The sequence below is a fragment of the Microcaecilia unicolor genome, chromosome 10, assembly GCF_901765095.1.
Source record: "Microcaecilia unicolor chromosome 10, aMicUni1.1, whole genome shotgun sequence".
NCBI lineage: Eukaryota > Metazoa > Chordata > Amphibia > Gymnophiona > Siphonopidae > Microcaecilia > Microcaecilia unicolor.
Genome location: NC_044040.1, coordinates 117704759 through 117731465, shown reverse-complemented (window position 1 = coordinate 117731465; position 26707 = coordinate 117704759). Strand labels below are relative to the sequence as shown.

General features: G+C 47.4%; 1 protein-coding gene across 2 annotated transcripts in view; it reads right to left on the bottom strand.

Moving 5' to 3' along the window:
* SRPRB (SRP receptor subunit beta) overlaps window positions 1–26707 on the bottom strand; it is a 269053-nt gene that overhangs the window by 53128 nt on the left and 189218 nt on the right. For both annotated transcript variants that reach the window (XM_030216497.1, XM_030216498.1), the window contains one exon: window positions 3784–3838. In XM_030216497.1, the coding sequence (XP_030072357.1) occupies window positions 3784–3838 (55 nt within the window). The remainder of the gene's footprint in view (window positions 1–3783; window positions 3839–26707) is intronic.

Here is a 26707-nt window from a genome sequence, read left to right as displayed (position 1 = left end):
GCTAGGAAGATCTCCGATCGGAGGGGCTGCCGTGGACGTCACCCATTTGTGAGAACAAGCAGCCTGCTTGTCCTCGGAGAATGAACTTTAACCCCGACATCTTAACCGATTCCCAAGCGCTCCCATGAAACAGTATTCCTACTAGATGACATCCATTCTACAGAAAAGCTGAAGGTGTGTCCCAGCCTCCACCCCCCCCCCAGACTGTAAAGTGACCAACCCACTAAGCTGTAGACCAGGAAAGAACTGCCTAGACTACTGAGCATTGTACCCTCCCGTCTTTCAACTTCCCATCTCAAACCCCTTCCCTCCCCCCCATTCCCCCAGGCCCTCCCCTCTCCCATAACCCCATCTGTTCCGTATGCCACCCGGAACCCTCCATGCCTGGGCCCAGAGGTGCCCACTCAAGGAATAGGAATCTTCCCCCAAAACCCTCATCCCTAAGAACGACCCTCAAAAGCCAGTCCCCTTAACTCCATAACAGTAAAAATAAAGCACGAGAAGCACACACCAACTCACACTCTCCACATTCAGACTCACCCCAAACAAAGCTATAAGCACTTATAATAAACAATTAAAATCCCTCCTTAAAAAATTAATAAAAAACCCTCTTGAGCCCCCCCCCCCCCCATTCATACTATTCCATACTCACAATCACCCAACAAATGAACTCCTATGAACTCTTATTGAATGTTCATAACGGGTCCACAAAAGTCAACTGCTTCCATGCAACTCGGCATGGTTCCATTTTCAAGATGTCTGACGCCCCACAACTGATGGCTAACTCCAGTTTGTTGCCTCGCAAGGGATTCATCTCCCTCAGCCGCTGGTAGTTTGACCACAGCTCTCCACATTCTGTTGTGTCCCGCGTAGCTGATGTATGACTGCACCAACGGATGATTCCCCTGAGCTTGTTTACCCGAACTGTCCATTTTAGTGCGACTCCACTCACACCATCCAGCTTAATAACTTCAATAGAACTGTAGACTGTTATTTCCTTCTGCCAGCCTGGCTTTAGCCACTTTAAGGTCGCCCCGCATGTGTTAGGCACTCGATACTCCCAACAATAAGACCTTTTCAGAACTCGTGGCCGCCCTCTTATCCAAAAATACTCTCGCTACTTCCACCCAATCAAAAAAGTGTTCCTGTCCGCGATCCACTACTTTCAGCCTCGCTGGGTAAAGTAAGCTGAAGAGGAGTTTTAGCTCAAATAATTGGGAGCACACTGGCACAAAAGCTTTCTGGGCTGCGGACACCTTAGCAGAGTAATCCTGGAAGCACAAAATGCGGGTACTGTGGTAATGCAGCTGCTTGCCCCCCCCCCCCCCCCCCATAGTGCTTGAAGTACCAACATTTTATGGGTATAATTAAGCACCCTAAAGATGACCACTCTGGGGCGATCTCCTCCTGCTTTACGCTGTCCCAGCTGATGAGCCCTCTCCATCCAAAAATCGCCCACCAGGTCTGGCAGTGCCGCAGCTTTGGGAAGCCAGTCCTCCAGAAATTTCCTTAAGTCTTTTTCTATAAGGATTTCCGGAAGGCTCACCAACCTTAAATTGTTTCATCGGGAACGATTTTCTAAATCTTCTAACTTCTCCTCCAGAGCCAATAAGCGCTTTAAAAGTTGTGGCTGCTCCTCCGTCACCTTTTGCACTGCATCTTCAATGTTCCCCACTCGCTGTTGCACCACTTGAAGATCCGCTACCATTGCCACATACCTCTCCTCTATCCCGTCCAATTTATCCAGGATCCGTTGAAATTTGGATTCCACCATCTGCTCCACCGCCGCTTTGACCTCCGTTATTATCTCCGCTGCCCACTGAGAGCTCGGCGTCAGCAACGGCAGTAAACTTTTGTCCGCCATCTTGGACTCTGTTAATCGCCCCTTCTCTCGACTCTCTTTCCACAAAGATTTGGCGGCCATTCGCTCTGGTAATTAGCTTCACAGAGGTCGTTTTGTTCTCAAACCATGAAAGATTAAACAGACTTTTTCTTTCAGGAGGAAAAATGCTGATTCTGATACCTGATTATGACGGGCGCTCCGAAGCAGCGATTTACTACCTTCTCACTCCTCCATAGTCCAACCGGAAGTCCCTCCAACCCACAGGAACTTTTCAGCGAAACCCAGGCACCTTGCGTTAAATTTACAAGTGAGGAGCAGGTCAATAATGAAGTTCATAAGCTTGACGAACAATGAGTTTGCGGCAGGAGGCGGTGGACTTCTCTCGGTTTGCCTGCCCCGGTGGGGGGAAAATGCAGCAAGGAAGCATGCTGGAGGCCACGATGCAGCACAAAAAGGCAATCTCTGGGAATTCTTTCCAAACAGACTTACCTACCTCAAGAAAAGAATCGGAGGAATCCGAGGTGGCGATTCTCCCAGATCTGAAGGAATGGATGCAAGATATCAGATCAGACATAAAAGTGCTTCGGGCTGACCTGGTGACGCTCGGGGCAGATACGCGAATTGGGATCCAGGTTAGAAGATGCGGAAAATCATATAGATTCACACTCAGAGGCAATTGGAACTCTAGATCAGCAGGTAGCGGATCTCCAGACAGGTCAACAACAACTACTAGCCTTGGAGAAGTAAAACAAGGTCAGGAGAAAAGGGTTCCTGCACAGCAGAGCTTATCTCCAACCCAGTCAATTCATACACAGCATGAAGCCCTGATGGGAAATCAGGAGACACACCCAAGTTCTAAGCCAAATCCTGTCAGCCCTCTCCTGTGGAAGCCAAATCGCGGCATTCCAAAATGGCAGCAGGGGTTCCCCAAGTCAGTGAGGGAAGGCTGAAAAGAGCCTATACAGGAACTTGACTGTGCCGGATTTAGAGATGGCTGATTCAGAGCCCAAAACAGAGACTGGGCACTGCCCCGACACTGCCTGTCGTTTTCCACAGCGAGAGAAGTGTTTCACTGCTTCTGCCACTATCGGGAGCAAAGAGGCAGAGAAACTGCGACTTGCACCAGCAAGGCTATAAAAGTTAAAGCTGTACTCACCCCCACATGGAGACAAGGTAAAGGCAGTGCTCAAAGTAGGGTTAGCAAGCCTCTCCCTTCAAATACAGCCACAGAATCAGCAATGCACTGCTAAATTTCCCCAAGACTGCTGTTTTTTTTTTTTTTTAGTCTGTAAGGAAGGAGAAGGGGGGGGGGGGGGGTCAGGGTTGTAGGTACCTGGCACCACCAGGTGCACCCCAAGTATCGGCACTGACCCAGGCCAGGTGCCCCCAGGCTCAACTGAACCGGAAAACCCAGAAGAGGAGCCAAGCAGAAGACCAGACCAGGAGCTTGAGAGTAACCGTCTACCGCCTGCTGGAGATAACTAGCTGACCAAGGAGCATACCGTCCTACAGGAAACAGTTCAGTTTAGTGCTTTCTATCTCCACCTGCTGGTAGATGGGCATAACCTACAAGTCTCTGGATTCGTCTTCTGCTGATGACGACATTCGTTCATGTTATATTGGGTGTCTCAGCAAGTTGTTTTCTCTTCTTAAGTATATATGGATGATATTAGTACAGGCTTTTCAGAGTCACAATCATAGCACTACAGTACTTATGTATATTATGGTGGAGCACTTACATCTACTTGGTAATAAAAAAAAGAAATATCAGATGTGTGTATTTTAAAATACTGTAGACTATTTTTGGAACTGCAGCTAGTTAAAAAAAAAAGATTAACTATGTCTCTCTCAAATTCTAAGCTTTTCCTTGCAGGAAGCAAACTAAAAACACAGAGGCGGCCATCAGATCAGGCAAAAGAAATAAGATGCCAATTACTTACAGCTCCTTTTCCAACTGCTGCTGAATCAGTTTGGCTGATTTTGCCATTGTGACATCTACAAAGGAAAGAGAAAAGAAGGCAGAGATAATCACACTCATATATAATGTTTATGACTGTCTGTATCCAGCAACTATGAATAACTAGTAAAAAAAAACCCCGTTTCTGATGCAAATGAAACGGGGGCTAGCAAGGTTTTCTTCAGAGTGTGCATGTGGGAGTGTGTGTGTCCCTGCCCTCTCTCCCTCCCCCTCCCCCCTCCGAGTCCAGTCCTTCAGTGTTGTTTCCTGCTGTTCTGTGTTTTTGTTACAGAGAGAGTGAGGGCATCTCTCTCCCCTCCCCCCTCTGAGTCCTTCACTGTTTCGTGGGATTTCCTGCTGTGCTGTTTTCCTTCACTCATGGGGAAACCGGATATCTCTGGCGCTTCACACTTCCGGCTGGAGGCTTCAGTGGTGCCTTTTATATATATAGATGATGTGTAGGAGCAATACATTTATAGATATAGCGGTTACTCACCTATAGAAAATATTCTCCGAAGACAGCAGGACAACTATCCTCACAAATGGGTGACCTCCCTGCTGCAGCCCCGGGGCGAACACTACCCAGTGTTCTATAACTTCCAGAAACCTTTGGCAGGACCCCACCTCACATGTGTGAGTGCCTTTTCGCCTGCCCAAATTGTGCCAGACACACAGTTGGATAAAAAAGCATAAAGAATGCAACTCCTAGGGTAAGTGAGAGGATATGTGAGAATTACTTGTCCTGCTGTCCTTGGAGAACACCTGCTACAGGTGAGTAAGGTAAAATTATGTATCATACCTGATAATTTTCTTTCCATTAATCATAGCTGATCAATCCATAGACTGGTGGGTTGTGTCCATCTACCAGCAGGTGGAGATAGAGAGCAATCCTTTTGCCTCCCTATATATGGTCATGTGCTGCCGGAAACTCCTCAGTATGTCGATATCCAAGCTCCATCCGCAGAACTCAGCACTTAGAGAATTACACCCACAAAGGGACACTCTGCCCAGCTCACCACCGCCGAAACGGGGGAGGGGAATTAACCCAGCTCATTCCCACACAAGTGGGGGAGGGGAATCCGTCCAGCTCATCCCCGCGGAGCGGGGGAGGGACACCACACCCGCCGACGCGGGGGGATCTGGCTTATCCTGCAACCGCAACTGCGGGAGGAGCTGACTGACCCTAACACCGCCGAAGCGGGAGGGGTACAAAGCTGCCCTACAGCCGCACGAAGCGGGAGGGAGCGCCGGCAGAATTTAGGTCTCAATCCAGCCCCGTAAAACGGAGGGGAGAGGAATGCAGCAGCTCACTGTAACACAAACTCGTCTCAACTCTTGAAGAATCCAATTGAAAAAACTTGAACACGAAGTCCTCCTGAACAGGAACTGAAGACTAAACTTGAACCTGAAATGCAACCAGAATATAAACAGTACAGATATCTGGGAGGGGCTATGGATTGATCAGCTATGATTAATAGAAAGAAAATTATCAGGTATGATACATAATTTTACCTTCCATATCATCATGCTGATCAATCCATAGACTGGTGGGATGTACCGAAGCAGTACTCACCCAGGGCGGGACATAGAAATCCCTGACCGCAACACTGAAGCTCCAAACCGGGCCTCCGCCCGAGCAGCCACAGTCAAGCGGTAATGCCTGGAGAAGGTATGGGCCGATGCCCAAGTTGCCGCCTTGCAAATCTCTTCCAAGGAGACGGACCCGGCCTCTGCCATCGAGGCCGCCTGAGCTCTAGTGGAGTGAGCCTGCAGCTGGATAGGCGGCACCTTCCCCGCGGCCACATAAGCCGCTGCAATGGCTTCCTTGACCCATCTTGCCACTGTAGGCTTAGCAGCCTGCAGACCCTTACGAGGACCTGCAAACAGGATAAACAGATGATCCGATTTCCGGAAATCATTGGTCACTTCCAAGTATCTGATGATGACTCGTCTCACATCCAGATATTTGAGAGCAGAGTATTCCTCTGGGTAGTCCTCCCTACGAAAGGAAGGGAGACAGAGCTGCTGATTCACATGGAAGCGAGAAACAATCTTGGGCAGGAAGGAAGGCACTGTGCGAATAGTCACTCCTGCCTCAGTGAACTGCAGAAAAGGCTCTCGACATGAGAGTGCCTGGAGCTCGGAAACTCTTCTGGCTGAAGTGATAGCCACCAAAAAGACTGCTTTCAACGTCAGGTCTTTCAGAGATGCCCTTGACAAGGGTTCAAAAGGCGGCTTCTGCAAGGCTCTTAGCACCAGGTTGAGATTCCACGCAGGCACCACTGAGTGCAGAGGAGGGCGCAGGTGATTAACTCCCTTGAGAAAACGTACCACATCTGGCTGCGAAGCCAGGGAAGCACCCTTCAGGCGGCCCCTGAAGGAAGCCAGAGCCGCTACCTGGATAAGGGAACTGAGCGACAGGCCTTTCTCCAGACCTTCTTGCAGGAACGCCAGCACTGAAGAAATTGGAGCAGTGAAGGGAGAAAGTGAGCCTGCTTCACACCACGCTGCAAAGGTACGCCAAACCCTGGCGTAAGCAGTAGAAGTAGAGCGCTTCCTCGCTCTCAGCATAGTGGCGATGACCTTGTCTGAGAAGCCCTTCTTCCTCAGACGCTGCCGCTCAATAGCCAGGCCGTAAGACCAAAGGGGGAGGGATCCTCCATCACCACGGGACCCTGATGCAACAGGCCCTGCTCCACTGGCAGCCGCAGAGGGTCGTCCACTGAGAGCCTGATCAAGTCCGCATACCAGGGACGTCTGGGCCAGTCCGGACCCACCAGGATTATCCGGCCCGGATGCTTTGCCACCCGGTCTAGTACCCTGCCCAACATGGGCCAGGGCGGGAACACATAGAGAAGCTCTTGTGTTGGCCACTGTTGGAGAAGAGCATCTACTCCCAGAGATCGAGGGTCCCGTCCTCTGCTGAAAAAGTGTGGCACTTGGCAATTGGCTGATGACGCCATCAGATCTAGGCTCGGCTGGCCCCAGCGCTTCGTGATGTCCAAGAACGCCTGAGCCGATAACTGCCACTCTCCGGGATCCAAGGTATGGCGACTGAGAAAGTCCGCCTTGACATTCATGACTCCGGCAATGTGGGCCGCTGACAGCTGTTCCAGGTTCGCTTCCGCCCACTGGCATAGATTCATGGCTTCCTTGGCTAGAGGGGCGCTCTTGGTACCTCCCTGGCGGTTGACATAGGCCACAGCCGTGGCATTGTCCGACAGGACCCGTACTGGCTTCAACGCCAGTACTGGGAGGAACTCCAAAAGCGCCAACCGAATGGCTCTGAATTCCAGGAGGTTGATAGACCACTTTGCCTCTGCAGGAGATCAGAGCCCCTGCGCTGTCCTTCCCAAGCAGTGGGCTCCCCAGCCCGTCAAAGAGGCGCCCGTCGTGACGACAATCCACTCCGGGGTCACAAGAGGCATCCCTGCAGACAACTTGTCTGTCTTCAGCCACCAGCTCAGCGCCCTGTGCACTGCTGGGTCCAAGGGAAGGCACACAGCGCTGCAGCAGAGAGTGTTGTAGTGGTCTCATATGAGCCCTGGCCCAGGGCACTACTTCCATCGTGGCCGTCATAGAGCCCAACAGCTGCACATAGTCCCAAGCCCGAAGCGGAGAGGCTACTAGGAACTGGTCCACCTGAGCCTGAAGTTTGACAATCCGATTGTCCGGCAGGAACACTCTGCCCACTTGGGTGTCGAATCGAACTCCCAGATACTCCAGGGACTGAGTCGGGCGTAGCTGGCTTTTCTCCCAGTTGATGATCCACCCCAGGGAGCTCAAAAGAGCTATCACCCGGTCCACAGCTTTGCCGCACTCTGCATAAGAGGAGGCTCGGATCAACCAGTCGTCCAGATAAGGATGGACTTGTACTCCTTCTTTTCGCAGGAAGGCCGCGATGACCACCATTACTTTGGAGAAGGTCCGCGGAGCAGTAGCCAACCCGAACAGGAGGGCTCTGAACTGGAAGTGTCGGCCCAGGACTGCAAAACGCAGAAAGCGTTGATGAGGAGGCCAGATGGGAATATGCAAGTAAGCTTCCTTGATGTCCAAGGATGCCAGGAACTCCCCTGCCTTCACTGCCGCTATAACAGAGCGGAGAGTCTCCATTCGAAAGTGCCGATCTTTCAAGGCCCGATTGACCCCTTTGAGGTCGAGGATAGGCCGTACAGAACCTCCTTTCTTTGATACCACAAAGTAAAAGGAGTAACGTCCCTTGCCAAGCTGATTTTCTGGCACCGTAACGACCGCACCCAGGCGGATCAGATTGTCCAAGGTCTGCTGCACTGCCACAGCTTTGACCGGAGACTTGCAGGGAGAGAGTACAAACCCGTCTCTTAAGGGTCGGCAGAACTCTAGCTTGTAGCCGTCTCTGATGACTTCCAGCACCCAAGCGTCTGAAGTTACCCTGGTCCACTCGCCCAGAAACGAGGACAGGCGTCCTCCAATCTGCACTGGGCCATGGACCAGGACCCCGTCATTGGGTACGAGACCCTGGGGGAGGACCGGAGGGCGCACCTCCGGGATGGCGGTCTCTGCGAAAGGAATGCTGCTTGGGGGAGAAGTTCCTCTTGAAGGAAGAGGGGGCAGAGGAGCCCGACTTGCCCGGGCGGTACCGACGGGCTTCCTGAAACCGTCCTCTGGAGATACCGGGGCGAGCACTGGCCCGAGCCCTGACCTCTGGTAACCTCTTGCCCTTAGACGTGCCGAGATCGGTCACAATTTTGTCCAGCTCGACCCCAAAGAGCAGCTTGCCTTTAAAAGGCAACTTAGCCAGGCGGGACTTAGAGGCGTGGTCAGCAGACCAATGTTTCAGCCAAAGCCAACGCCGCGCAGAGACTGTCTGAGCCATACCTTTAGCCGAGGCTCTCAAGACATCATACAGTAAGTCTGCCAAATAAGCCAAGCCCGATTCCAGGGCCGGCCAATCAGCCCTCAAGGAAGGATCCGAGGGGGAAGCCCGCTGCACAATCGTCAGGCACGCCCTGGCCACGTAGGAGCCGCAAACTGAGGTCTGCAAACTTAAGGCAGCTGCCTCGAAGGACGACCTTAAGGCCGCCTCCAATCTTCTGTCTTGGGCGTCCTTTAGGGCCGTGCCACCTTCCACCGGCAACGCCGTTTTCTTAGTCACCGCAGTGATTAAAGAATCCACGGTAGGCCAAAGAAAGGCCTCCCGTTCACTTTCAGGCAAAGGATAGAGGCGGGACATAGCCCTAGCCACTTTGAGGCTCGCTTCCGGGACATCCCATTGAGCCGAAATTAAGGTGTGCATGGCATCATGCACGTGGAAGGTTCTAGGCGGGCGCTTCGTCCCCAGCATAATGGCGGAGCCAACAGGGGCTGAGGGAGAGACGTCCTCTGGAGAGGAAATCTTCAAAATGCTCATGGCCTGCACTAACAGGTTGGGCAAATCCTCTGAGCGAAAGATCCGCGCTGCAGAGGGGTCATCCGCTCCATCCAAGCGGGAATCCATCTCCTCCAAGGAATCCCCAAAGGACCGTTGGGAGAACTCAGATACGCTGCCCTCATCTACATCAGAGGAAACAGAGTCCTCTAAGGCCTGGGAATTCACCCGAGGGCGTTTACTTCCAGGGGCCTCAACCCTTTATCGGACAAGGGAGAAGGGGCAGCGTTTTGCATAAGGAAGGCCTGATGCAGCAGCAAAATAAACTCGGGGGAGAAACCCCCCAGACTGTGCACTTCAGCAGCCTGGGCCACAGCCCTAGACGCACCCTCAACCGGCGCTCGCAAGAGCAGGGGAGAAACATGCTGCGCATCCAAGATGGCATCCGGCGCGACACTCCGCGAAGGAGCCGCGCGGGAAGAACGGCGCTTAACTTTAGCCGCTTTTTTGCCGTCGCCCAAATCAAGGGCGGCCATGGCATTAACGTCTCCCGGCTCAAGGGCGGCCCAAGAAGAAGCCGTCCGAGCAGAGTGGCTGGCCAAGATGGCGGAGGCGAGCAACGGGGGATGGGCGTTTATGGCGGGAAAAACCGCCGCACCGGAGGAAGACCCGGGACACTGACCGGCCTCCGAACTGACACCCACCAAGGGCGAATCAGACTTTAAGACCCCCGCATCCCCGCTAGAAGCGCACACGCGGTCCAGGGAGCGATTCTTCACGCCCTCGCCCTCCGACGCCATAGGCCATGTGGAGATCGATCGGGGAACCCCCCTGCCCGCTATAAAAAGGTAAAAATTACCTGCTTCTCGCTCCGAGCTGTAACGAACTGGTGTCCCAGTGAGTAGCTGCAATAAATGTTTAAATAAACGTCGAAATAGTCACTTCCGGTTGGGCTATGGAGGAGTGAGGACGCGTGAACTCACTGCTCTGAAGCGCCCGAAAGAGCCATTGATCAGAATCAGCTGATATCCCCCCGAAAAGCAATTAGCAAGCGGTTAAGAGTGAACAAGGAGAGCGAGACACACAAAAGGAGAGAAATCGAGAGGTATGGCGTCAAAGACACTGAAAAAAGAGAGCCGAGAGAAAGGGCGCGGAGCGGAGGCTAAAATGGCGGACAAGAGCCAGCCGCCGTCTCCGACTCCGAGCTCGCAATGGGCAGCGGAGATTATACGGGAAGTGTCGGAGGCAGTGGAATTGTCGGTTGATGACAAATTTCAAAAAATATTGGACAAATTAAACAGCATGGAGGAGAGATACGCAACCATCGTGACAGACCTGCGGGAGGTACAGCAGCGAGTCAGCAGTGTTGAAGACACGGTGCAGAAGCTGACTGGTGATACCCCCGCACTGCTAAAACGAGTCACTGAATTGGAGGAACGGTTAGAAGACATTGAGAATCGTGCAAGACGGAACAACCTCCGGTTGGTAGGTCTACCGGAGTCCCTGGGAGAGAGAGACCTCAGAAGTTTTCTTGAAAAATGGATACCGGAAGCAGCGAAGTTACCGGAGCTGGTGGGGGAGCTCCGTATAGAGAGAGCACACAGGCTGGGGCCGCGAAGGGCAGTTGAAACTCGCCCCAGAGTAACAATCCTTAAAGTGCTTAATGATGCCCACAAGCAAAAAATTTTACAATCGCTGCGGGGAGGCAACCACCTGAAATATCAGAACAACGAAGTCCTTTGTTTTCAGGACTATTCGACCAAAGTAGCTGCAGCTCGGAGGGCATTTGTACCAGCATGCTCGGCACTTTTTGCACACAAGATTCGTTTCAGCCTCTTGTATCCAGCGAAACTGAAAGTTATGGAACAAGACAAGGTGTTATTTTTTGAACGAGTGGAAGACGCTAATGGATATCTGGAGGAAGTGGTCAAAAAGAGAGCTGCACCAGAGTGAAAGCAGAATCGTTGGACATGCGAGCAGACAACAGAGAGGTAGCAGCTGAGTCTGCAGTAGTCAGACGGACTAGTAAGTTAAACTTCGAGACAACAGTTGATTTAAGTTGTAGTTTGGTGAGAACCCTGATGCCAAGTTTCGTTTGAAGCAGTTGTTTCCACCTTGTATTAGGGAATTTTGAGCCCAGGAAATCATTAAACTGACAGTGGACTGTGAAGGAGCAAATTGCCGAAGTGTTAAGACAATAGGCAGCTGATAAGGTCGGCAGTTCACATAGGCAGGAACTGTCGTTAGCAACATGATAAGAAACTACAAGCCTGCAAAAAGAGCGCAGCTGAGATTTAAGAGACACTGGAAATCGGGAGATAACGCAGGAAGAGGAAAAGCTGGTATAGCTGGACATTCGTAAGAAGTTATTATAGGCAGCAGATGCAAAATGTGGTGGGGCGTTTGTATTGATTGATTAACCTGGGAAGTAATGAACCATTTAGACTTGAGCTTGAGGGTTTTCTCTTGATGGAGGGGACTGGAGGGAAGTCCTTAGAGTATGTCTCAGGCTGTCGCAGGTCTCCTGTAAGATAAAGACGGAAGTAGGGGAGAGATGTTTGTTGGGGCTCCTAAGGATCTGAATAGGGGGGATTATAGGAAAGAGTTACTTGTATGTAGGATAAATGGATGGTTGAGGAGGATGAGTATGAATTGAGGGGGTGTGGTATGCATGTGTTCGGAGGGAATATAAAAGGTTGGGACAGGGAAGGAGGTTGGGAGGAGTGGAATAGAAGTGAATAGGAGGGCAGTGGATGGAAAGTGTCTATGGCTCTCTCATAAACAATGCATGGGTCATGTCTTACGAATGCATTGAAGGAGAGCTGGGATGGAGGGATATGAGATTTGGACAGCGAGAACTGTCAGCCGCTTATATATGGGAGGGGGGAAGATGGGGGATGGAGGCGGGTAGGATATAGTTGAATAGGGTGGCTTCAGGCCCAGAATGGAAGTGTTCCGGAAGGACTCCGGACGGTTGGTGAGAATGGGGGGTACAATAGGGGGAGGGCGAGGGGGGGAGTTCTGGAGTTTTTTGGGGTTTGTTTTTGGGACAGTTTATATTCATGGTGGACTGACTGCGCGCGCTGGGGGGAGGCAAAGGATCATCTGGTGGCTAGACGAGGGAGTACCTGAGGGCTGGGGGGTGCTCTCTCCATACATTAGACAATTGAACAAATTGAGAAAAGCCTTAACTTGGAGCGCTGGGGCAGGTTAAGTTAATGTCTTGGAATGTGGGGGGGGGGTCTCATCGCCCATAAAGAGGAAAAAAATTCAGCAGGCTCTGAGGCGCCATGCGGTGGACATAGCATTCCTTCAAGAAACACATTTGACTTCCATAGAGCAGGATAAATTTAAGCAGGGCTGGGTAGAAGCTGTAATTGGATCCCCAGCACACAAAAAGAAGGCTGGAGTACTGATCCTATTCAGGAAGGGGTTGCAATTAAATATCAAAACAGTAAAGAGAAGTTCAGTGGGTAGATATGTGTTGGTCGAGGCAGAGTTGGGGGGGGCCTCCTACACTTTCTGTAATATATATGCGCCCAATGTCTATGATAAAAAATTTTATTCAGAAATCGTGACACTGCTAGCCCCTTACCAACAGGGACCGGTGGTCCTAGGGGGGGATTTTAACATGGTCTACGACCCAAAATTGGACAAGACAAGTCAGGGGGGCTTGGGGCAGAGATTCTATTCCAAGGGATTGCCGTTTTTGTGCACTACCCTTGAATTGATAGATGTGTGGAGGGTGCTCCATCCGGGGTGTAGAGATTACACACACTTGTCCAGAGCCCATTCATCTTCATCTAGGATTGATTATATATTCATTTCAAGGTCACTCTTCTCTAAAACTGTGGCAGCGGAGATTGGGCCAGGAGAAATTTCAGATCATTCACCAGTATGGGTAACACTGGAAATAGCGGGGAGTAAGAGGAGTTATGGGGGGTGGTCCTTCCCATTTGAGCTTTACCGAGATGCAAAATTTCAGGAACATCTTCAGGGAAAGTGGAGGGAATATACACTCCACAATAAGGGTCATATAGAACAACATGGGTTGTATTGGGAAGCCGCAAAGGCGGTGCTGAGAGGAGAAATAATCGCATATAGAGCATGGAAACGGAGGCACAGGGATCAGGAGATCTTGCGCTTGGAAAGGGAGGTTCGGGTGCAGCGGCGGAGCTATGGGAGGGTCCAGACAGAGAAACAGAAATTGGTGTACTTGGAGTCTCAGAGGGCATTAAATGAGCTCTTGCAGGAGAGGGCATACAAATCGACTATGTATTATAAGCATCAGTTGTTTATGTATGGGAACAAGGCAGGGCACTTGTTGGGCCGGTTTGCCAGAGGGTCAAGGGGGATATCCCGGATCCTGCAGGTGCAAAATCCGGATGGTAGAGTGCATAGGCTTGAGCAGGACATAGTCGAAAGTTTTCGAAATTATTATGCAAACCTGTATGAAGCAGATACAGATATAATACCTGATAGTATGTTATTTCTGGATAATATTGACCTGCCAGAGTTGGCGACACCACAGAAAGAAATGCTTAATGCCCCCATAGAGGAGGGGGAATTAATATTAGCTTTGCAACAGAGTGATATTCATAAGGCACCAGGGCCTGATGGCTATAGTATAGCCTTTTACAAACTGATGTATGAACAGGTAGCTCCGCCTTTGTTGAATCTGTTTAACTCCATAGCGCTTTCTGGTAAGGTCCCGGAGTCTTTTACCAAAGCAAAAATGATCGTGTTGTTGAAACCGGGGAAAAACCCAGAAGATATGGGTTCCTATAGACCAATTTCGCTGTTAAATTGCGATGCTAAATTGTACGCGAAAATTCTCGCTAACAGACTGGCGCGGGTGCTCCCTAGTTTGGTAGCGCCGCCACAAGTGGGGTTTGTGAGGGGTAGATCGGTGGTAAGTAACATGAGGGCCCTTATTGCTTCCTTGGAGAAGGTGGAGGAACAGGGACGGCCTTCTCTGCTGATAAGTTTTGACGCAGAGAAGGCCTTTGATAGGGTGGCGTGGCAGTTCTTATTTGCTGTGATGCAGAGGGTGGGCATAGAGGGTTTTTTCCGCTCTGCGGTGGGAGCGTTGTATGTTGATCCTCGGGCGTTCCTGTGGATTAATGGAGAGAAATCACGGGAATTCCAGGTTCGAAGAGGGGTAAGACAGGGGTGTCCGCTCTCCCCATTGCTGTTCGTTCTGACTTTGGACCCCTTGGTACGAGAGATTGAGTCGCATCCGGAAATTGCAGGAGTAAAATGGAGAGAGATGGGCTTTAAGATTTCAGCTTTTGCGGACGATATTTTGGTACACATCACGGACCCTAAGAAATCTCTACAGGCGCTGTTAGAATTGTTTAAGGAATATGGGGATTATGCTGGATTCAAACTCAACTTTTCCAAGTCTTTGGCACTAACGGCAAGGGATGATGTGAAGGCGGAGTGGGGGAGTGGGTTCCCCTTAAAATGGGCCAAAGGGAATTTTACATATCTGGGGGTACAGATAGCCATGAGGACGACGGAATTTTATAATCTTAATTATACACGGCTGTTGGAGAATATGCAGCTTAGGCTACAAAAATGGGCAATTCTGCCGTTGTCGCTGTATGGGAGAGTCCAATTATTTCGCATGGCAGAGTTCCCTAGATGGCTGTACATGCTGCAGGTTCTTCCACTGCGTTTGCGAAATAAAGATATTACGAAATTCAACCAGGACTTACGAAAGTTTGTTTGGGGGGGGAAAAAGTCTAAGCTGCCGCTGAATTTGTTAATGGGCACTTGGAAAGTGGGAGGCTTTGGCCTGCCAGATATACAAAAATATAATCAGGCTTGTCTGCTAAGACATTTGGGTGACTGGCTGCTGGACAGACATGATTATACACCGCGGAAACTGGAGCAAGCTTTTTTTGCGCCCTTTCACTTACACTATTTATTACATGGTCCGCAGAGTTCGGTACCGTCACAATTTAGAGGTAGTTTGTTGCTAAGACCAATAAGGGAGGTGTGGCGGGAATTAAATAGGTACTGGGGTTTGGGAGCGGATATATCTGATCTATTACCGTTGCAGGGAAACCCAACATTTACGCCTGGATCTGAGAATCAGGTATTTCGGAGATGGGCACTACTGGGAATAACAAGGGTAGAACATGTATTAGGGACGAGGGGTGGCCTTCTAACCTTGGGAGCATTGGGGGTAGGAATTAGTGCCAGTCATGAATTTGCATACCAGCAATTAGCTCATTATATTAGGTCTCTCAACATGGAACAGTTGAATTGTGGACATGGGAGGAAAGTCAGAGAGTTCTTTAAGGAGACCCCGGGACAGCGGCCCTCAATTTCGAGTCTACATAAGCTTCTATGGGTAATAGACCCGCAGAGACAGACCGAAGTAATCACCACTAGATGGGCCCGTGACATGCAGAGACCCGGATTGACTTTAGATTACACAAAGTTGGTGTCCCGAATCCCGGAGATCTCAGTAAATGCGAGTCTGCGGGAATGCCAATTCCGAATCCTACACAGGGCTTATATGACCAAGACGCAGCTGTTTAAGATGGGAGGGGTGCCTGATCCACTCTGCTCTAAGTGTCGGAGGCAGGAAGGCACACTGTACCACTGTCTTTGGGGTTGCACTGCCACACAAAAATACTGGCATCAGATCATAGAATATCTGGAGGGGTTGGTACAGTCTCGAATAAGTTTTACGCCTCTGGGGATATTATTTGATAAATATGAGCTTTTTGCCTTCCAGAAGAGGGGCTCGAGGCAGCTGATTCGCAGGGCCTGTTTGATGGGGAAAAAAGTGATTCTGCATGGGTGGGTCTCTGTGGATCCACCTGATTTTTGGCATTGGAGGAACAGATTTCACAGTCTTCTATTGCACGAGCGAAGGGCGGTGGGACCCTCACAGAAGAAGAGGTCACAGTTTCTGGAGACTTGGGGATCCTATATCCAGTCTCTGACTCCACGCGCGCGCAGTTCAGTGTTAAACGGCTTATAATTTTTTTTTTTTTTTTTTTTTTTGGGGGGGGGAGGGAGAATATAACGGAGGGGGGAAGGTATACAATGTATTATTTGGATGTAAATGTGCCTCCTTCGGGAGAATCTTTAGTTGCATTGATGTGGGTGGGGGATGGATTCTTGGGAGGGGGGTGGGGGGAGGGGGATAGGGGAAAAGGGGATGACACCTAAAACATAAATTTACATTGAATTACTCTTGAGTGTTCTATACATGTAAAAAAAAAAAATCCCATAGAATATGGAATAGTATTGGAGGGTGTGAACTTACTGCAAGCCTATGTTTGTATTTCTTGTGAATGGTGTAATGTTTGCACTGTGTCAGTTGGATCTTAATAAAAATGTTGAAACATAAAGCAGAGGGGAGGAGGGAGGGTTAGGGGGGGATGGGAGAAAAGGTCAAAAAGATTGATGATGGACTTTATTATTGTATTTATATTCTGAAAGTTTGATGATGGTTTTTATGGTTAAACCAGGTATTGGATGTGGTTAATTTTGTCTTCATCAATAAAAATGTTGAAATATAAATAAACGTCGAAATAAACGCCCTTAAGGACGTCCAAAAATTTTTTTTTTTTTAACGGAGCCAGCGGGAGGGGGGAGAAAAGGAGGGACCTGGCACCACCAGGTTTGCACTTGCTCAAGAAGAGCCCTCAACCCCAGGTACTCAACAAAACCTAAAAATTAGGCTTGGAGACCTAGCCAGAGCTGCTGCTGTGTGTGACCACCACCTGCTGAGATAGAGAACATACTGAGGAGTTTCCGGCAGCACATGACCACATATAGGGAGGCAAAAGGATTGCTCTCTATCTCCACCTGCTGGTAGATGGACACAACCCACCAGTCTATGGATTGATCAGCATGATGATATGGAACTTTGCTCTCTTTGAGGACAAGCAGACCATTAGATTACCAAAGATGGGAATTCTTAGCTACTAAGCTCACCAAAAATAATGGTCAATAGGGACTTGCAATGGCAAGGCCAACCAGAATCAATAACACTAACGATCAAAACAGTCCTGTTGTGAAAGTGCAGCCTGGAAAAGAAAAGAATGGGTCTGGGGGGCGGGGGAGTTGGATTCTAGACTCCAAACAAATTCTGCAGAAATGTCTGACCAAATCAGTTATTGTGCTGGGTATTCTGTTAAAGGCAATAAGGAGATACTACTACTAATCATTTTTATAGAGCTACTAGATGTACCCAGTAATGTACACATTATATGCAGGTACTTTCTCTGTCCCTAGAGCAGGGGTAGGCAACTCCGGTCCTAGAGAGCTGTAGGAGATAGATTTGCAAGCACTCCCTCCACGGTATGCAAAATCTATCTCCTGCATATTCATTGTGGATATCCTGAAAACCTGACCTGCGGCTCTCAAGGACCGGAGTTGCCTACCCTTGCCCTAGAGGGCTCACAATCTAAGTTTTTATACGTGGGGCAATGGAGGGTTACGTGACTTGCCCAAGGTCAAAAAGGAGCAGCAGTGGGAATTGAACCCAGGTTGCCAGGATCAAAGCCTGCTGCACTAGCCATTAGGCCACTTCTCCACTGTAAATGTGTGGACTGAAGACGACATTGGAGCTTTGCAAATCTCTTCAATGGAGGCTAACTGCAAGCAGGCTACCGACGCAGGTATAGCTCTGACATTGTGAGCCGTGATGTAACCCTCCAAAATTCAGCCCAGCCTAGGCATAAGTGAAAGAAATACTGTCTGCTAGCCAATTGGATAAAGTGTGTTTACCATAGCTGTCCCCATCCTATTTTGGTCAAAAGAAACAAAAAGCTGGGTGGACTGTCTATAGGCTTAAAGTCCACTCCTGATAGAAAGTTAAGGTTTGCTTGCAGTCCAAGGTGTGCAGGATGCTTTCACAAGGATGGGCAGGAGGCTTTCATAAGTACATTTTTTTTATTTTTGTTACATTTGTACCCCGTGCTATCCCACTCATGGCAGGCTCAATGTGGCTTACATGGGGCAATGGAGGGTTAAGTGACTTGCCCAGAGTCACAAGGAGCTGCCTGTGCTGGGAACTGAACTCAGTTCCTCAGGACCAAAGTCCACCGCCCTAACCACTAGGCCACTCAAGTAATGCCACACTGGGAAAAGACCAAGGGTCCATCGAGCCCAGCATCCTGTCCACGACAGCGGCCAGTCCAGGCCAAGGGCACCTGGCAAGCTTCCCAAACGTATAAACATTCTATACGTGTTATTCCTGGAATTGTGGAATTTTCTGAAGTCCATTTAGTAGTGGTTTATGGACTTGTCCTTTAGGAAACCGTCTAACCCCTTTTTAAACTCTGCCAAGCTAACCGCCTTCACCACAATTCCAGAGTTTAATTATGCGTTGGGTGAAGAAAAGGTTTTTCCGATTTGTTTTAAATTTACTGCACTGTAGTTTCAACGCATGCCCCCTAGTCCTAGTATTTTTGGAAAGCGTGAACAGACGCTTCACATCCACCTGTTCCATTCCACTCATTATTTTATATACCTCTATCATGTCTCCCCTCAGCCGTCTCTTCTCCAAGCTGAAAAGCTCTAGCCTCCTTAGTCTTTCTTCATAGGGAAGTCGTCCCATCCCCACTATCATTTTAGTCGCCCTTCGCTGCACCTTTTCCAATTCTACTATATCTTTCTTGAGATGCGGCGACCAGAAATGAACACAATACTCAAGGTGCTGTCGCACCATGGAGCGATACAACGGCATTATAACATGCTCACACCTATTTTCCATACCTTTCCTAATAATACCCAACATTTTATTCACTTTCCTAGCCGCAGCAGCACACTGAGCAGAAGGTTTCAGTGTATTATCGATGACGACACCCAGATCCCTTTCTTGGTCCGTAACTCCTAATGTGGAACTTTGCATGACATAGCTATAATTCGGGTTCTTTTTTCCCACATGCATCACCTTGCACTTCTTCACATTAAACGTCATCTGCCATTTAGCCGCCCAATCTCGTAAGGTCCTTCTGTAATTTTTCACAATCCTCTCGCGAGTTAACGACTTTGAATAACGTCGTGTCATCAGCAAATTTAATTACCTCGCTGGTTACTCCCATCTCTAAATCATTTATAAATATATTAAAAAGCAGCGGTTCTAGCACTGACCCCTGAGGAACCCCACTAATTACCCTTTCTCCATTGTGAATACTACCCATTTAACCCCACTCTCTATTTCCTATCCTTCAACCAGTTTTTAATCCACAATAGGACATTTCCTCCTATCCCATGACCCTCCAATTTCCTCTGTAGTCTTTCATGAGGTACCTTGTCAAACGCCTTTTGAAAATCCAGATACACAATATCAACCGGCTCCCCTTTGTCCACATGTTTGTTTACTCCTTCAAAGAATTGAAGTAAATTGGTCAGGCAAGATTTCCCCACACAAAAGCCGTGCTGACTCAGTCTCAGTAATCCATGTCCTTGGATGTGCTCTGTAATTTTGTTTTTAATAATAGCCTCTACCATTTTCCCCGGCACCGTCGTCAGACTCACCAGTCTATAATTTTCCAGATCTCCCCTGGAACCTTTTAAAAAAATTGGCATTACATTGGCCACCCTCCAATCTTCCGGTACCACGTTCGATTTTAAGGATAAATTGCATATCACTAACAGAAGCTCCGCAAGCTCATTTTTCAGTTCTATCAGTACTCTAGGATGTATACCATCCGGTCCAGGAGATTTGCTACTCTTCAGTTTGCTGAACTGCCCCATTATGTCCTCCAGGTTTACTGTGAATTCAATAAGTTTCTCTGACTCATCCGCTTGAAATACCATCTCGGACACCGGTATCCCACCCAAATCTTCTTCGGTGAAGACTGAAGCAAAGAATTAATTCAGTCTCTTCGCTACGTCTTTGTCATCCTTGATCGCCCCTTTTACCCATCTGTCGTCCAGTGGCCCAACCGATTCTCTTGACGGCTTCCTGTTTTTAATATACCGAAAAAATGTTTTACTATGTTTTTTTTTGCCTCTAATGCTATCTTTTTTCAGTAATCCCTCTTGGCCTTCTTTATCTGTGCCTTGCATTTGCTTTGACACTCCTTATGTTGCTTCTTGTTATTTTCAGACGGTTCCTTCTTCCATTTTCTGAAGGCGTTTCTTTTAGCCCTAATAGCTTCCTTCACCTCACTTTTCAACCACGCCGGCTGTCTTTTGGACTTCCGTCTTTCTTTTGTAATTTGCGGAATATGTTTGGCCTGGGCCTCTAGGATGGTACTTTTGAACAGCATCTATGCCTGTTGTACAGTTTTTCCCTCTCAGTTGCCCCTCTAAGTTTTTTTTTTTTACCGTTCTTCTCATTTTATCATAGTCTCCTTTTTTAAAGTTAAACGCTAACGTATTTGACTTCCTATGTATAGTTACTTCAAGGTTGATATCAAAACTGATCATATTATGATCACTGTTATCAAGCAGCCCCAGTACCATAACGTCCCTCACTAGATCATTCGCTCCACTAAGGACCAAGTCTAGAATCTTTCCTTCTCTCGTCGGCTCCTGCACCAGCTGCTCCATAAAGCTGTCCTTGATTTCATCAAGGAATTGTACCTCTCTAGCGTGTCCCGATGTTACATTTACCCAGTCTATATTTGGGTAATTGAAGTCACCCATTATTATCGCATTGCGCATTTTGTTTGTGTCTCTGATTTCTTTTATAATTTCTGCGTCTACCTGCTCATCCTGGCGAGGCGGACGGTAGTACACTCCTATCACCATCCCTTTCCCTTTTATACATGGAATTTCAACCCAAAATGATTCAAACGTGTGATTTGTGTCCTTCTGAATTTGTAATCTATCTGAGTCAAGGCTCTCGTTAATATACAATGCTACCCCCCTCCACCAGTCTGATCCAGCCTATCACTACGAGCTGAGCTAAACGCGCTGTGATTGGCCGTGCTTCACTCAGCTGAGAGACCTGGAAGTCTCTGAGCCAATCACAGCATGTTTAGCTGAGCTCAGAGACTTCCAGGTCTCTCAGCTGAGTGAAGCACGGCCAAAAAGGATGTTTTTATTATTCCGGGGTTGAATGATGTCCAAAAAAGAGCTTGCAGCATCGGAGCCTGTTTGATTTTTTTAAATAAAGCTTCACTTAAAAGAAAAACGTACATTTTGCCGTGCTTCATTCAGCTGAGAGACCTGGAAGTAAGGAAGGGACATCCAAGCAAGTAGAGTTGTAGCTGAGTGGTTAGAGCACTGGTCTTGTAATCCAGAGGTAGCAGGTTCAAATTCCACTAATAGTTTTGTTATAAAAAAAAAAAAAAAAGGACTAGCACTTGGATTTTTTTTCCACTTTTTTAAGTTGTATGAAGTCTTTATTGAACATTTATCAAAACAGCAACGGAGCCTGTTTGATTTTTTTTTTTAATAGAGTGAAGAACGTCCATAAAGGACACTCCTGACGAGCACTTGGCCGTTTTTGCCCCCCAATTTTTTTTTTTTACATTTTAATAATTTTTCCAATCCTGCGCAGCCCCAACGAGAGGTACAGACCTCTTGTTAGATTTTCCTGCGTTTTCCAGCATTAAGACAATCGGAAAAGGTTAGTGCATTTCATTACAATAGGGTTTTTACACGATTTGCTCATCTGCATTCCGTTTTCGTTAGCTGCTACCGTCGTCGGAAAAAAGTGTTTAGTGCATGCCAGGGTTTACTACTTGCTCGTTAAGGGCTCGTTAAGTTTAGTGCATCTGGCCCTTAGAGAGGAAAAACCCTCAGCAGTGAAAGAATAGCGTTCTTTGTTGTTGTTTTTTGTCTGTTTGAATGAGAACAATTTGGTTCAATAGCTGATCTTCAAAAGTCTTTAGAGTGTTCCATATCACCCAGAGTTCTAGGAGTCTGAAGCGAAGCTGGGTGTGAAGCTCCTCTTTGGAATGGAAGTACCAGAGTCAAATTGAATTGAACTGTACACCAGAGAAGCAACTGAGCTAACTCTGGTGTGACCGAGATGTCATTCGCAAGTTTCCCCATGGCATGACACTACTGGGAAGAAAGGGCCCATTGGGCACCCTGCAAATGGAGGTGAGCCATGGAGGCATGTGGCCCCCACATCCAGCAGTGATCTGTTGGCTGCTCTGAACTTGAGTAGTGATGCCAATGAGAGCATTTACTCACATCTGAGGTGGGTAGGCTTGAGCCTGAACCATGTCTAGCAGGGCTCCAATTGCTGTGCTGTGAGCAGATGGGGTTTGGGGTAGTTGATTACAAACCCTAGTGGCTTCAATACTTGAATAGTTCTCTGCATCGATTCTTGAGCAACCTCCCTTGATGTGCTCTTGACCAGCCAATCATCCAGACAGGGAAACATACGAACTCCCAGTTTGAGTAGCGATGCTGCGACTACAGCTAGGCATTTTGTGAACACTCTGGCAGTGGGTGCAAAATCAAAAGTCAGAACGTGATACTGGTAGTGGTATTTCCCCATCCAAAATCTGAGATATTTCCTGTGATTGGGACGTATCTGGATTTGTGTATGTGACAGAACAGTGGGTTTTTAAGAATGTAAAACTACCTTAATTATTTCCTAAAGTGTATTTCTTCTAGTGACCAGCAGGTGGTGAATGTTTTATGTTGAAGCTGTTATATGGTTTCACTTAGGGGGTCTTTTACTAAAGCTTAGCTCCAGGTATCTGCAGCAGAGCCCATAGGAATAAAATGGGCCCTGCTGCAGATAACTCGAGCTAAGCTTTAGTAAAAGGGTTCCAGAGGTGATACAGGAAATTACAGACCAGTGAGCATGACATCGGTGCTGGGCAAAATGGTAGAGACTATTATAAAGAACAAAATTACAAAGCATATACATAAGCAAGGATTAATGAGACAATGCCAACATGGATTTAGTCAAGGGAAATCTTGATTCGAGAGGTGATATGGGAAATTACAGACCAGTGAGCCTGATGTCGGTGCTGGGCAAAATGGTAGAGACTATTATAAAGAACAAAATTACAGAGCACATAAATAAGCAAGGATTAATGAGACAATGACAACATGGATTTAATCAAGGGAAATCTTGGTTCCAGAGGTGATACGGCAATTACAGACCGGTGAGCCTGAGGTTGGTGCTGGACAAAATGGTAGAGACTATTATAAACAACAAAATTACAGAGCATATACATAAGCAAGGATTAATGAGACAATTCCACCATGGATTTAGTCAGAGGAAATCTTGCCTCGCCAATTTACTATATTTCTTTGAAGGGGTGAACAAACATGTGGCTAAAGGTGAACCAGTCGATACTGTGTAGCTGGATTTTCAAAAGGCATTTGACAAAGTACCTCATGAAAGACTCCAGAGGAAATTGGAGAGTCATGGGATAGGAGGTAGTGTTCTATTTTGGATTAAAAACTGGTTAAAAGATAGAAAACAGAGAGTAGGATTAAATAGTCAGTATTCTCAATGGATAAGGGTTGATAGTGGGGTTCACAATGGATCTGTGCTGGGACCACTGCTTTTAACATATTTATAAATGATCTAGAAATGGGAATAACTAGTGAGGTAATTAAATTTGCTGATGACACAAAGTTATTCATAGTTGTTAAATCACAAGAGGATTGTGAAAAATTGCAAGAGGACCTTATGAGACTGGGAATCCAAATGGCAGATGATATTTAATGTGAGCAAGTGATGCATGTGGGAAAGAGGAACCCAAACTAAAGCTACTTGATGCAGAGTTCCATATTAGGAGTCACCAACCAGGAAAAGAATCTAGGTGTCATCATTGATGATACATTGAAACCCTCTGGAGCGGAGGAGTGGCCTAGTGGTTAGTGCAGTGGACTTTGATCCTGGGGAACTGAGTTCAATTCCCACTGCAGCTCCTTGTGACTCTGGGCAAGTCACTTAACCCTTCATTGCCCCTGGTACAAAATAAGTACCTGAATATATGTAAACCACTTTGAATGTAGTTGCAAAAAGAAAGGCGGTATATCAAGTCCCATTTCCCTTCTCTCTGCTCAGTCAGCAGCAGCAAAGAAAGTAAAGTAAATAGCATATTAGGTATTATTAGGAAAGGAAAACACAAAAATGAGGATGTTATAACGCACCTTGAATACTGTGTGAAATTCTGGTCACCGCATCTCAAAAATGATATCGTGAGATTGAAAAAGGTACAGAGAAGGGCGATGAAAATAATAAAGAGGATGGGACTTCCCTATGAAGAAAGGCTGCAGCGGCTAGGGTTCCTCAGCTTGGAAAAAAGATGACTGAAGGGAGATATGATAGAAGTATATAAAATAATGAGTGGAATGAAATGGGTAGACATGAATCACTTATTTACGCTTTCCAAAAATACTAGGACTAGAGGGCACACAATGAAGCTACAAAAGTAGCAAATTTAAAACAAAATTGGAGAAAATATTTCTTCACTCAATTTGTAATTAAACTCTGGAATTCGTTGCCAGAGAAATGTGGTAAAAGCAGTTGGCTTAGCAGGGTTTAAAAAAAGGTTTGGATATCTTCCTAAAAGAAAAGCCCATAAGCCATTATTTTTTTTATGAGAAGATTTTTTTTTATTAGAAATCCATGCCAATACAACACAAATTATTTCACATATAGCCACTGAACATCTCATATTCATAACACAGATTTCTACTGCAATTAAACATGTGCAACTAACCAACCCCAAAACCCTCATCCCCCCCCCCCCCCCCCCCCTTTATAGAAGTCCAAGAGAGGAATCCGGACAGGAAGACCATGTCACATAAGTGTCCCAAATTTTCTGATACGCTATATGACCAGTTTGTTTAGCTGTCGATTTAGACATCAGATGAATGTGTTCTAGTTTGCGGGCCACCACCCCAAGACCTGGCAATGTGCTCTGTTGCCAAGCCGCCGCCAAAACCAGCTTGCTGGCCACAAAAACAAATGAAGCCAAATGATAAATGTGGGGCTTGACTCCTCTCGGTTTAACATGAAGATGGCAATGTTCCATTTTCATGGGATATGACTGCTTAGTGATACTATGCACCAATCGTATAACATCCGACCAAAATGTCTGAGCTTTGGGACACTCCCACCAGATATGATACATATCACCCACCTCTGTACATTGACGCCAGCACAAAGCTGATACCGAAGAGAACATCTTATGTAGCTTGTGAGGGGTGTAGTACCAGTTATACAATATCTTATTCCAGAAATACACCAATACATTCTTTTCTGAACTCTAATCCCCCGTAATCCCATCACACTTAAACCTTCACTCACAGAAAATGTTATACCGAATGTTCTTTTGCTAAGGTTTTATCACCCTACCGATTTCCAGTTGTCTCTTTCCATTGTTCCTTTCCTTGATCTTTTCCCTAACGACACCTTGACTTTGTCTCGCTTAACTTCTCACAATGGAATCCATAACTGATTGTAACAAACTGCATTTCCACGATTTACAATGTATTGTAAGCCACACTGAACCCGCAAATAGGTGGGAAAATGTGGGATACAAATGCAATAAATAAATAAATAAATAAATATACCCGTTTTCCATTAAAGCACTAGAGACAGAAACCTTAAGCAATAATTTGAACCCCCCCTCCCATTGTGAAAACTCATAAGACACTCCCATAGCTCATTCCCACTTTGTCAAATAATATAAAACTGGCCTATTGTAGGAGAGCAAGGCTCTATATAATCTAGTTATCCCACCCCTACCTCCCCCACTCACCACTGCTTTTTCTAATAGCGTAGTAGGCAAACTCACATCCACCCTAGCCTTTCTCAGAATAAAATCCCGCACCTGATGATATTGAAAAGAATGGGAAAGAGGGATCCCATATTCCTCTTGTATATTGAAAAGAGAGTACCTCCCCCTCTTCCCAAATCTGTCCCAATTCACATAGTCCCAATTTTTCCCAGCTCTTAAACCCCTCTGTCTCTGTCCCTGGTGTAAACTGTGGTGCAAAAAATATTGATGGCTCAGAAAAAACTTGCATCGCACCGCCCTCCAAACCAACAGAGGCCAGCTCAACAATGGAGGTAGGTCTCGAATTAAGCCTCCTAACTGATGATCTGATAGCCATGGAACAGCAGCTAACGGATAAGTATCGAGTCAAGTTTGCTCTATCTGCTCCCAGAATTTGCCCGACTTTTGCATCCAAACCGCCAAGATAGGAAAGGTGAGCAGCCTGATAAAAAGCCCAAAACCAAGGAACACCCATCTCTCCCTTCGCCCGTGGCTGGTACATTACCTCCCTCCGAACCCGAGGGGGTTTCCTCTTCCAGATAAACGAAAAAACCCTCCGTTGTAATCCTTTAAAGAACTTATCAGGCAACGAAATAGGCAGTGCCATAAATAAGTAGAGCATCTTAGGAAGCAAGATCATCTTGACTGCCGCAATACGACCCAGCCAAGAAATCGTTAGGCCCTCCCAATGTTCGAGCTCCAAAAAAAAGTCTCTTAGTTTCCCTGGGAAATTAGCAGCATAGAGATCCTCAACCTTCCTCGTTAGAATAATCCCTAGATATCTAATACCTGTGGAAGACCACCTAAAGGGATAGTCTCTCTTTAGTCTAACCACCTGGTCCTCTGGAACTGACACATTCAGTGCTTCT